At 47.2% G+C, this 12,490-nt stretch overlaps 1 protein-coding gene across 1 annotated transcript in view; it reads left to right on the plus strand.

The window, feature by feature from the left end:
* Positions 1–12,490, plus strand: part of TAOK1 (TAO kinase 1) — a 51,196-nt gene that overhangs the window by 23,796 nt on the left and 14,910 nt on the right. The window contains exons 2-6 of the mRNA XM_063146556.1: positions 2,803–3,030; positions 5,799–5,870; positions 10,027–10,128; positions 11,235–11,280; positions 11,792–11,888. Of these exons, the coding sequence (XP_063002626.1) occupies positions 2,899–3,030; positions 5,799–5,870; positions 10,027–10,128; positions 11,235–11,280; positions 11,792–11,888 (449 nt within the window). The 5' untranslated portion in view covers positions 2,803–2,898. The remainder of the gene's footprint in view (positions 1–2,802; positions 3,031–5,798; positions 5,871–10,026; positions 10,129–11,234; positions 11,281–11,791; positions 11,889–12,490) is intronic.

The following is a 12,490-nucleotide window of genomic DNA, read 5'->3' on the forward strand; positions in this document are numbered from 1 at the left end:
TTGTCGCCTTGGGCTCAGATCTTGTCCTAGAAGTAGCAATGGGTATGGATGAGGCCAGCAGTGTGTGCTCCATCTCTTGTATGTAGCTCGTGTTATCCAGCGGTGCGCAACCTTGCCCAGAGGTAGGTTGACGGATGTGCCAAACCGTCATCTCTCCAGCTGATGGATAATGGGGAAAGGGGTGTTGTGGGATTGCAGCATAGGGCTCTGATACTACTTAAAGATGGAGCATGACCTCATTATCGTTTGAGCTGAGAATAATTTCTCCAGTAATGCTGTCACTTATTGGCTCTCCTCCCCTTCTGCTTCTGTCTATTGTTTCTGCAGTGGGCTGTAAACGCAGAAATGCTTGTACTGTAGTGTTTAATTCCTTATCTGGGTGAGGATGAAGTTGTAGCATTGCTGGCTTTTCCTCCTATGCCAAGGATATCACTGACAACAGCCTGCTTTCAGACTGCTGACTGAGGTTGCTCCTAATACTTCTGTCTCTATGTAGTGTATATCCCTTACCGTAATCGGCCCAGGAGAAGCACAGCCCAGGTAGCCTCCACCACTTGGTCTAGTCTACACTGTGCACATTGGGCTAGAGGGTCGCTTGCAGTCACTTCAAACCACCGGCGTCTTCCTCTGAAAGCCTAGCGCTTATCGGGGTGGGATGTTGGGGGATGGTCAGTCTGCCGTGACCTGTGAAATGAGCTTTGTGAGAATAGTGATAGACCAATTCCAGCATTTAGCTAAGCCTTCCAGAATGGCGAACTGATTAAAGCAGGGATAAGCAACATGCTCTCCTCCAGGTGTGTGGACTACAACTCCCATCCGCCCTAGCCGTGATGGCCCAATCGTCAGGGATTGTGGGAGCTGCAATTAAAAAAAATCCTTCAGAACAGAAGGATTCAAATTCTGATTTCCAGGGCCAACACGCTTGAAGAAGTAGGAAATACTTTATTTTCTAGAGAGCTTCAGCTATTGGGTGGTAATAACTAACTAACTAAATAAAAATCGCAAAGATGTTTTTTTCTTAGTTTACACTGCAGTCATGGGATTAATTCCTCTTGGAATGGGCTTCAACATTCTCTTTATTTTTATGAAGAGTGTATGTACATGGAGGGTTGGGTAGAACTGGATTTCTTCAATGTTCTGTCAGATTACAGACACAGTCTCTGCACTTCTGGCTCCATTGCTATAGAAACAAGGAGTTGCTGAATTCTCTGATGTGGTAGTGGGTATTCTGTTACAGTATGATCTAATTGAATCTATGAGTGGCCCTTGCATAATCTAGCCTAGGTAGGCCGAGGAATACCTGATCTTAGGAGGTGTAGTTCTCCACGGTTATATAAAAGCGTATCTCATTTACAATGTTACTTTGGGGAAGACGCCGTGCATCTGAAGGTGAATATAATTAGCTGCCTTGCACAGCGCCTGATGGTTGGTCTGTCTCGCCCAATGTGGTCTCCACTGACAGACAGCAGCTCACCTGTCCCCTCTCAGGCTGCACTGTGACTGGAGAGTCTTTTTATAGGTGATGCCAGCAAATGAGCCTGCACTGTTTGCATGAAAAGTGTGTGTGTCTGCGTCTGGTGGTGGTGGTGGGTGGGTGGGTGCGATCTACAACAAGTAAAAAGGAGGGCTGTGTTTGGTGGTGCATTATGGGAGCTCTAGAGAACCTTCTAAGGAGGCTGTAGAGCAGCCTTCCCCAACCTACCCCCCCCGATGTGGTGGACTGCACCTCCTATCTTCCCCGGACAGCATGGAGGATGGGAATTGCAGTCCAACACATCGGCAACACCCAGAATCTCAATCCCCCGAGAGAGCCTTGTGGTGATGTGTGCATCATGGAAACGCACGGCCTGCAAGCATCCCTGGCACTGCCAAATTTGCTGCCACAGTAAATTCAGCAGCCATTTTGGTGGCAAGGGTTGGGTGTGCCCCTGGTGGGGGTACTAAAAGGAAAGGGAGGTTCCCCGACCCTCTGAAGTTGTCCACCCCTGCCTTACAACATCGCCAGGGTGGATAAAAATCAATGGTTTTTTTTTAAAAAAAAATCAATGGTTTTTTAAATTTAAATCGGATTTTTTTATTTAAATTGGATTTTTTTTAAAAAAAAATGCTTTTTGAGGAAAAATCTATCTAAAGAGAGTTTTCTATTTAAGATACATTATAGTCCAAAGAAATAAGGATTAGTTTTTAATTATGTAGCATGAAGCAATTTAAATTTTTTGGTAAATGAATCCCATTAATCCATTCCCAATGTCATGCTCCTCCAGAGGTTTCTGTAAGATTATTTTTCTCCTAATAAAGTACAGCAGAAAAGTTGTCCAAATATGAATGATTAACCTATTAAACTGGAGATAGTTCACATCGTAATAATTTCATAATTATCTAGCTATGATGTGTTTCTAATAGTATAACCAAATCAATATTTTTTTGATATACCTGTAAAACTAATCTGAAAAGTTGCTATTCTAAAAATGAAACCTTCATCTGGTTGTAAATATTAAGATTATACCAGCAAGAAAGAGACTCATTCTTGCTGGTATAATCTTAATATTATGTGTAAAATATAGTGACGAAGAGTGCACTTTTTTGTGGGTGGGGGAAGTCACATGATTAAATCGAGTCTTTCTGAATAGTGATTTAAATAGTGATTTTAATCAAATCCACCCTGAATATGGCATATAACTTCATGTGAGCACAGCCTTGGTACAACTGGAGTCATTGGCCCCGGGAGGATTCAGTGCTGGCTGCGTTTTGCTTTCTCTCCCTGTAATGTGCTCTCTTTTCTCTCCCTCCTGTCCTTTGCAGTGATCCTTGGTGAAGAAGCTTCATTCATACAGATGAGCCCAGGGTCGTGGTGGCACTTTAAAGCCAGATAGTTGGTCGGCCCAACTGCCCGGCAGAATGCCATCCACCAACCGAGCGGGCAGCCTGAAGGACCCGGAAATCGCAGAGCTCTTCTTCAAAGAAGATCCGGAGAAGCTCTTCACGGATCTCCGAGAGATCGGCCATGGAAGTTTCGGAGCTGTTTATTTTGTAAGAGGCCCTTGGGGCAGGCAGTAGAGGTCAAAGGGGCTGCTTTTTAGACTATTCACCCCCCAAAAGAGCTTACACATTATAAACAAAAGCAGCATTTCAGTAGCAGCACAGAACAAATGTTTTTAAAATAGTCAGATTTATAAAATGCAGAGCCAGTGTGGTGTAGAGTGGTTAGAGTGCTGGGCTGGGACTTGGGAGATCTGGACTCAAGTCCTCACTTGGCTGTGGAAGCTGACTGGGTGGCTTTGAGCCATTTACTGACTCTCAGTCTACTCTACCTCACAGGGTGGTTGCTATGAGGATAAAATGGGGAGAAGGAGGACCAGGTGAGCCACTTTTGGAGGAAAAGGAAAGAAGGCAGAAGATGAGGATGAGGATCATTGATGATGATAATTCAAAAGCCAGCCAGATATAACTGTGTATCCAGAAGCCTGCCTTTACCAAAAGCAGACTGAAATAGAGAAGTCTTAAGGAGTTGTCTGAAAGTTAATAGGGAGGGAGCTTAATGTATAGTGAAAGGAGTTTTTTTTAGGTAAGAGGCCAGAAAAAGCAACAAGGTCTCTCTCTCTCTCTCTCTCTCTCTCTCTCTCTCTCTCACACACACACACACACACACACACACATAGACCGACCATATTCTGGGGTAAGCCATCCACCAGGGTGACCAAGGCTGTTTCACTGCCATGACTAGGCTGAAAACCAGATTTGATTCTTAGCACGGTGCCCCATTGCAAATTTGCCTATCCAGCCATGCGCCTGCTCACACAGCCAGTTCAAGCCATGGGTTGGCTGACAGCAGCAAGACCGGCGTCAAAAGTAGGAATGGCCAGGCACCGCTGAGAAGACCCCCCTGGAGTTACTCCTACTCTTCCCCCTTGCAACCTGCGTGTTCACCTGCCCTTAACTCTGGCCCAGACAACGGTGGTGTTGCAAAGGAGGAGGAGCAAATGTCACAGCCTCCTTGCTCCCTGGCCCTCTGCCTGCCAAACCAGCAAGTGGTAGCAATGATGAGAAAGAGGAGGAGCAAGAGCCGCTGTGGACCATGGCACTGAGGAGGTAGCCCCATTGAGGAGGGAGGGAGGGAGGGAGGCCTTGAGGGTACCTTCCGGCCCAAAGGCCCTTAAAGACCTGGAGCAGGTTTTCTTGTGACCCATGTAAACGGGTTCCCCGGGAAGCAAGCAGGGATGGCGAGGGCGTTGCTGTGCTGAAGGTTTGCCTTGAATGGGGGGTTTGTCATTGAGGCTGTCAGTGCTCAGCTCCAGTTTCCTTGCTGAGGATGAGGAGTGCCTCCCTGGAACAATAGCTGCCCACATAAAAGCACATTGTTGTGTGGAAGTGGTGAAGCTGGCAAGGCCGCATACTGGCGCCCATTGTCAACTGGGCATTGCGGCCCACAGCTGCATAGGGGCAGCATGTGAGGTCCTGAGGGAAGCAGTGCAAAGCTTCTCCATTGCTGCGCAACCTGGGATTTTAACAAGGTGTGCCCTTCCTTCCCCCGAGTTATTGACCTCCTCCCCCATCTTGCCACTTCTCCAAATGGGATGCTGAGAGGGCCCGTTTGAGTGGTCAGTTTCCTCTGAAGGAGGGCGAACGGGAGGCTTACATTGTCTCTGCCATTGCCAGGGAGGGAGCAGGGAGCATTTCCTTTCTAAGTAGGGAAGAAAGACTGGCACGCAGCAGCAAACTGCGGGCAGGGTCGGTCCCAAAGCAGAATCGGCTCAGGCCTTAGAACTCCTCAAGCTGCCGAAGGTGCTCACTGAGGCTGCTTTCTTCCTTTTCAGCACACGATGCAGCCTTTCTTTCATCAGAACCTACCTGCATACCTGTGAGATGTAAAAGGGCGGGGGGGAGGAGGAGGAGGAGGAGGAGGGAAGAGACAGGTTAGGGTTCCTTTTCAAATGAGCCATCAGGCTGAAGGCTGCTTGCTTAGTCGCAGCGACGCGCCCTCAGCCGCTTGCCTTGGCTCCTCGTCACTGAGCTCTAGTCTCCCGCCAAGGAAAAAGTGGCCCCCACCCCTGCCTGATATACATGGTGTTGCCTAGCCATTACATCATGTTGGCGCTCCGTGTGAGGCTGCCAGTAATGCAGCTTCTTGCTGCCCAGTCTGCAGTGCGAACATCTTGTGTTTCATTCCCATTTGGGGACTGGCCAGGCCAGGCCTACTTCTTCAGCCCTGCAGCGCACATCTTGGCAACAGAATTTGCTCAGATCCCCCATACCCAGTGACTTGCCTCAGGAGGCTTTAATGGTGTGGAAAGGAACCCGTGCCCCCCCACACACACACCCCGAGAGAGCCTTGGTTGTGTTGGGGCCATTGGATCAGTAGCGGCATTCCAAAGAGGGTCCCCAGATAGGTGTTTGTCAGACCTGTGCCCTAGCGGAGGTAGACTTGTAGCCAGCAGCAAGAGCTGGTTGCTTAGACCACCAAGGTAGCCTGATCCAGGAGCTTCTTCAGGGGTCCAGAATGATGGCATGACCTGTTCTGGCATATTGCAAAGAGCAGCCTTCCCCATTGTAGTCCAACCAATTCTGGAGGGCTCCAGGTTGGGGAAGGCTGGCCAAGAGGCTTCCTGGCTTTTGCAGCTGGCCTCCTAGCAGTTCCTCTCCTTTGGCCAAACCTGGGTGGGGGTTGCAGCCTCTCCCCTGACATCCTCAGATCCCCCATTCAGGCCCCACAGCCAGGCTTGAGTCCTGGCACAGTTGGGTTTATGCGTGGGATATCCCGTTAGCGGAGCGCTGACCGGTGGTGTTTTCAATCTTCGCAGGCACGTGATGTGCGCACCAATGAAGTGGTGGCCATCAAGAAAATGTCTTACAGTGGGAAGCAATCCAACGAGGTACGTGAGCCGCTCCGGTACGCAACGGGTGCCGGATCGCTGTCGGTCCTGGGCTGCATCTGCTGACTTGATTTTGTTTCAGCTTTGCTGAGAGAAGGAAAAGGGACCTTAATCAGCTTACACGTCCTGGAGACAACGGTGTGGGGTTCTATATCCTAGTGGGAAAATTTAAGTCTTGATAGAAGGGAAGGAAGAAGTGGGGATCCTGGCAGGTGGAAGGTATGGGGCCTGCTGTTTTGGGGGTAGAATTCAGAAAGAGCAGGAGACCTAAAGTGTGGAAGAGGTTGCTCTTTCCCTAAACACTTGAAGGATTTCTTTTCACCCACGCCCTGAAATACACAGAGCCTTTAGCAGGTCCTATTTCCCCCTGTCATACATTTATATCCGCAACAGAAATGTATGAGGACTAAAAATGTGCTTTTAAAAAACGAAATAGAAGCTTGGATTTTTGAGATTCTTCTGAATACAATGCAGGGAAGCTGAACTCTACCATTTGGTGGCATTATGTTGAAAAAGAAGTGATTAAGCCCTTACCAGTGAAGTCAGAGGGAAGAGCTATGTGGGATTATTATTATTATTTATTTATTTATTTATTATTTACCCTATTATTTATTATTATTATTATTATTATTATTATTATTATTATTTATTTATTTATTATTTACCCTACCCAGTGCCTGTTTACCCTACCCTGTGCCTGTTTGCTTTCTCTTCCCCTCCTTATTGTTTTATCATGGTTTTATTAGAATGTAAGCCTATGCGGCAGGGCCTTGCTATTTACTGTTTTACTCTGTACAGCACCATGTACATTGATGGTGCTATATAAATAAATAATAATAATAATAATATATAGCACCATCAATGTACATGGTGCTGTACAGAGTAAAACAGTAAATAGCGAGACCCTGCCGCATAGGCTTACATTCTAATAAAACCATGATAAAACAATAAGGAGGGGAAGAGAAAGCAAACAGGCACAGGGTAGGGTAAACAGGCACTGGGTAGGGTAAAACTAACAGTATAAAGTCAGAAGGGATGTTGAATTATCCCAGTGTCTGAGAAACCAAAGAGGGACGGCGTCTACAAAACACATAGAATGCGGAGGGGAAAAGGGAAATGAACCTAGTGGGAGCAGATTTTCTGTTTTTGCCTTCAGCATTCCTTCTTAAACTCTGTTCTTTAAAGACGCACACACACACTCCACCTCCCCGCTGCCCAACTAAAGAAAACTTGCTAGGAATGACAGACGCGGACCTAGCAGAGGTGCTTGCTCAAGCAGAGGGCTTGCCTGCCGAACTTAATAAAAGGCAGATCAAGCAGAAGTTCATCCCTTTTCCGATCCCTTCACTCCGAACAAATTCATCCTGAGGAACTTCACAGTGATGCAGCGAAGCAGCAGTGTAAGCGTGGGAAAATTCCGGGCCTGGCAGATTAAGGCTGGCTTTGAACAGCATCAGTGAGAGCGAGCCTTGGAGGGTAGGAATGTCACGCATTCTCTTGGCAACCCCGAATCCGCTTGAGCTCTAGAACGTTGGCCAAAGGCTCTTAGTTCTGTGCCTGACAGGACGCTTGGAGGTCTTAATTTTGCAATCTTTCGAAAACCCCAGCGGAGTTTGGATTTTGTATGAACGCAAGCAGGTCTCGCCAGCTTAAGACTTGCTGTACGTAGCAGATCCCTTGGCTCCTATCCAGTAGTGTAACTAGAGTGGACCAGGTCCTGGGGAAGGGCACAAATGTGCCTCAAAGATCAGCTCTTGTTAAAACATTTCTCCCCCCTCCCCCCCCGGTGGGATAATTAAACATGGTTTTTAAGACAGAAGGTAGAAAGCCAGACATCCGCTTGCTGTGAGGCTTGGTGAAGGCAGAAGCCCAGGCAGAATGTCCCTGTTGCAGTTTCTTCTTGGCCTTGTACGTGTAGCTTAGCACAGGGGTGCACAGAAGGTAGATCTGAACATAAGGAGAGCCATGAGGCTGGATCAGACCAAGGGCCAATCTAGTCCAGCACTCTGTTCACACAGTGGCCAACCAGCTGCTTATGGAAATCCCGCAAGTCAGCAATATTTACTTTTTATTTATACTCTGCATTTCTACCAGAAATGGCACGCCGAGGCAGCTTCTCTGTGTACCAGCAACTGATACACAGAGGCATAGTGTCTCTGATACTGGAAGTAATATATAGCCATCTGGACTAGTAGCCATTGATAGCCTTCTCTTCTGTGAATTTGTCTAATCCCCTCTTAAAGCCATCCTTCCTCTGACTCGTCCTGAATCTCCCACCGTTCAGCTTCATGGGGTGACCCCGTTGGGTTCTACCATCATGGCAGAGGGAGAAAAATGTCTCCTTACCCATTCTTTTCCTGCATCAGGCATAATTTTGTACACTTCTGATAGAACTCTGGGTAATTTGCCTGGGATTATACTGCTGAAATGGAAAAAACCTGAGACAACCAGGAGCAGATTGTTCTGTGGAAGGACTAACGGCTCCATTCAGTTCTGATACTCAAAACAAATTCCTGGGCTGAGAATACTTTAATTCTAAGTGTGTGTCTTTATTTATTTATTTATTTATCTATCTATCTATCTATCTATCTATTCCATTTTTATACCGCCCAATAGCTGAAGCTCTCTGGGCAGTCTTTTGTTCCGGGTTCTGATTCTAGTCGTGAGGTTCTTTTAAAAACTATTTTAAAGTGTTCTGTTTTTATTTTATTTTATCTTGTACACTGCTCCGACATTTTCAATGGGGAGCGGTGTATAAATATTTTAAATAGATAAAATAAAACAAAAAATAAAACAAAAATGAAAGTAAATTCCCACAAGCCCAAAGTTTGCCCGCTCCTAGCCTAACACAGCACAAAGTTCAATCAGCTATGAAATGCAGATCCAAGACTTAGCAATGGCTGTGGGAGAGGAGAAAAGGCAAGCTGGCATGTGCTGCTGGGCACCACCAGCCAGCTGGATTTTTACATGCCAGCTTTGACCCAAAGTAGCCCAACTCAGCAATGGGGACTCGTAAAACGTTCACCTGCGTTCTGCACTCTCCCTGGCACCCATCACCTGGCTTTAGAAACGGCTGGCTGGCTCAGGTAAAAAATGTCCATCTGTGCGCCCCCTGCTCTGACCCTCTGTGCTGAGGACCCGAAGGAGGCCAGTGGAGCATTTTCCCAGGAGGGTTTTGTGGGGGACTTGGTGGCCCTTCTCTTCCTTCCTCCAGGCTCCAGCATTCTATTTTTTATTCTGTTTACTGCATCTTGTTTAACTGTGTGCCGATGAAAGTCTAATTTGTACCTGCTCCTCTCCCTGCTGTTTTAATTACCCTTGAGAGCTATAAATACTCTGTTCGTATGAATGGAGCGCGTGCCGCCTGCTTCAGAAATAGGGCTGGATTGTCTCCAGTGGTGGTGATGTCTGTTTAAAAAAAAAAACAGGTGGAAACGCTTTCTGCGTTGCTCCTCTTTGACTGAGAGAGGAGGCAGCTCATGTTGCAGCCCTGGTTAATCATTCCACTCAGTGTTCTCACCATGGGCCTGTGAGGAGGCTGGCCAGACATAGGCCATGAGTTCCCCATCTTGAGTTTGTCTGCACTGTAATTCTCCAAGCACTAGTGCTCAATCTATTCCCAAGTGGTGCTTCAGTCTCTGTTTGGCAAATCATTGTGTTTCCATCCTCCAGTCCTCCATTGATAGCTACTCTAGGACAGGGGCGTGGAGCTGTAGGCTGTGGGCCCAATCTGGCTTGCCTGGAGTCCTAATCCAGCCCTCTGGGGTGGCTGTCATTGAAGAGCTGGGAGTCAGAAACCCTTCACGATCACTGCAAGTCTTCTAGAGCTCTTTTAGTAGTTCCAGTTCTACCTTCTGTCTATCCCTGGGCCATGTGGCAGAAGGGATAGAAATCCTTGAGTGAAGGTTGATGCATCTTAACAGGGCAGGACCTTCCCTCTCCCTGGTTCAAAGTGATGCAGCAGAGTGGGACAACCGCTTGCATTCTGGCTCGCTACTTAGATTTATTGTACTAATCCCAATATCAGTGGTAGATAACTAGAAGTAATTTACTCCTTCGTCCTCTGCTTCCATGTTTGTCTGGATTAGGTCACTTTTTTCCTGTCTTCGCCCACTTCCTCAAAGTGTTTCTCCCCCCGCCCCTCTCTCTTCCATAGAAATGGCAGGATATCATTAAAGAAGTCAAGTTCCTTCAAAGAATTCAACATCCCAACAGTATAGAGTACAAAGGCTGCTATTTGCGGGAGCACACGGCATGGGTAAGAAGAGACACTGTGCGCATGTGTTTGAGTGGTGTATAAAAGTGGATGTGCCTCCACTGGCTGAGGGAACTGAAATTGAATCGACGCAGAACTCTTACAGTCCAATGGATTATTGAAGTAAAACATCTAAATCCATTATCCTTGGCTTTTAAAAATGTGGAACATTTTTGTTAAAGACACCGTGCGCCTTTTGACTTTTATCCATTACGCAGTTTGTCATCAGGGCTCGCTTGTGGTTTGATACGCTGGGGGGCAGGGGGGTGGGCATTTGTGGAACTACAACACTCAGCCCTAGTCAGGATAGCTGATGGTGAGGGATCATGGGAATTGTAGGCCAAAACACCTGGAGTGGGCTGTGAGTGGCCCACTGCTGTTTTAAATGGATTCCCAGAGGTCTCAGGGCATGGCCTGAAGGCACAGGGGAGGCAGTCACTTCACTGCAGCTAAGCAGGTCTGGGCCTGGTCGGTGCTTGGAGGTGAGACCCCCTGGGAATCCCACGGAGCCACCCTCAGTTCCACGATAGAAGAAAGGTGGGATATAAATCCAAAAATAAAATATATCACCAAAGCATCAATAATATTTAAGGCAGGGAAGAGGTGGGACGTACAGGAAGGTGTTGCTCTAACTGAAACTGTGTAATACATTATTCTATTTATTTATTTTTATAGATTGCTTATGTAATATTTTGTTTAATATAGGCGTTTAAAGGATGCTCCATTTCCTGCCTCCTGTAGTGCATGAGGGAGGGTTTTCCAGATGGTGGGTGTCGCTACAGTCTCTGGATGCTCACAGTCTGGTCCCCGCTAACGCATTTCCTCGGGATACTGTGTGTGTGTGTGTCTGGGCACACAGAGCACCTTGAGGGAAGCGTGGCAGAGCCAGGCTGTGTCTGCGTGGCCACGGCCTCCTGACATAGAAGCGATGGGTGAAGATAGAAGTGGTTTAGTGGTACTAATGAAACAGGTGGGCGGCCTGTGGAGGAACAGGGGCTCCCGTCTTGAGGAATAGATTGACGTGGGACCTCACGTGAGGTGTTTGCGTGGTCATCCTGGCCACTTTGAAAATACGGTAACGGTTTTATTTTATTTCCCCCCATATGCAGCTTGTTATGGAATACTGCTTAGGATCGGCATCAGATTTATTAGAAGGTACGTCCCGACCTCTGTTTCTTTGACGGGAAGAAGTTCTCGTGTTGTGTGAGAAAGGAAGCAAGCGCCTCTGGAATGTATCATGCTCATATTTTACAGAGCCAGTTTTTCAGAGCTTGTTGATGTTTTTCTGCATTCCTCTTCTAGCCTCGGTGCCTTCCTCAACTCCAGGCAACTTTCCGGGACTCTGGCCCTGTTTTAGTGGTCTCTTCCTTGTGGCCTTTGTCCCAGGGGGTGGGTGGATGGGCATAAATCCACAAAATGTTGATGACTTGATCTCCTGCAAAACAGTAAACCTTTTAGTTAACATATCCATATGTGTTGGACTACAGCTCCCATTACCCCCAGCTTGGATATTTTGGAAGCTGTAGTCAAACACATCTGGAGGGCATCAGGTTGGGGAAGGCTGATAGAGCAGCCTTGTCCAACCTGATCCTTTGTGTAAGCTACATTTCAGGTCTTGTCAAGCCAACTCTGCCCATTTTGCTAATTGAGTTTCTCTTCCCTCAAGTCCACAAAAAGCCATTGCAAGAGATCGAAATCGCTGCAATTACCCATGGTGCTCTCCAAGGTTTAGCATACTTGCATTCCCACAACTTGATCCATAGGTAAGTTCTTCTGCACGACATCCCCAATGATGGGAGCTTGAATTTACCTGTGTTTGTAGGATTTTGTGTATAGCATTTCATGGGTGCCTGAATTAGCTAGTTTTGCCTCTCTGTTATGGGGTCTGGGTTTGTTTCATAAAACACAGAGAGCCTGCCATAGTGAGCTAGCTCATTAGGTCAGGCACACAGAGAAAGAAAGAGAGACGTGCGCACTCTCATGTAGGGCTGTGCAGCACCTCGGACAAAAGTCCGAATCCGAGCCAAGGCAGGCTGATTCAGCCTGCCTCGCTTCGGTTCCAAGGTGGTTCTGCTTCAGCCCAAGGTGCCCCGAAGCTGATCGGCTCCGAAGCTTCAGAGTCCCTCAGGCCGCTTCGGAGCGGCACTGCTGCCTCCTCACTCCTGCTGGCTGCCATCATCAACGACGCCAGTGAGAAGAACCAGGCCGTGATTTTAAGTTTAGTACCTCTATGGCCACCATAGTTTGTGGCCATAGAAGTACTATCATTCTTTATTTACAGTCAACAGACCAATATAAAACAAGAAGATACACAGTTTTATAAAGCAGTGCAAAGTGAGAATAGGGAAGTAAGGGAAGTGGTACA

The sequence above is a fragment of the Elgaria multicarinata genome, chromosome 22 (genome assembly GCF_023053635.1).
Source record: "Elgaria multicarinata webbii isolate HBS135686 ecotype San Diego chromosome 22, rElgMul1.1.pri, whole genome shotgun sequence".
NCBI lineage: Eukaryota > Metazoa > Chordata > Lepidosauria > Squamata > Anguidae > Elgaria > Elgaria multicarinata.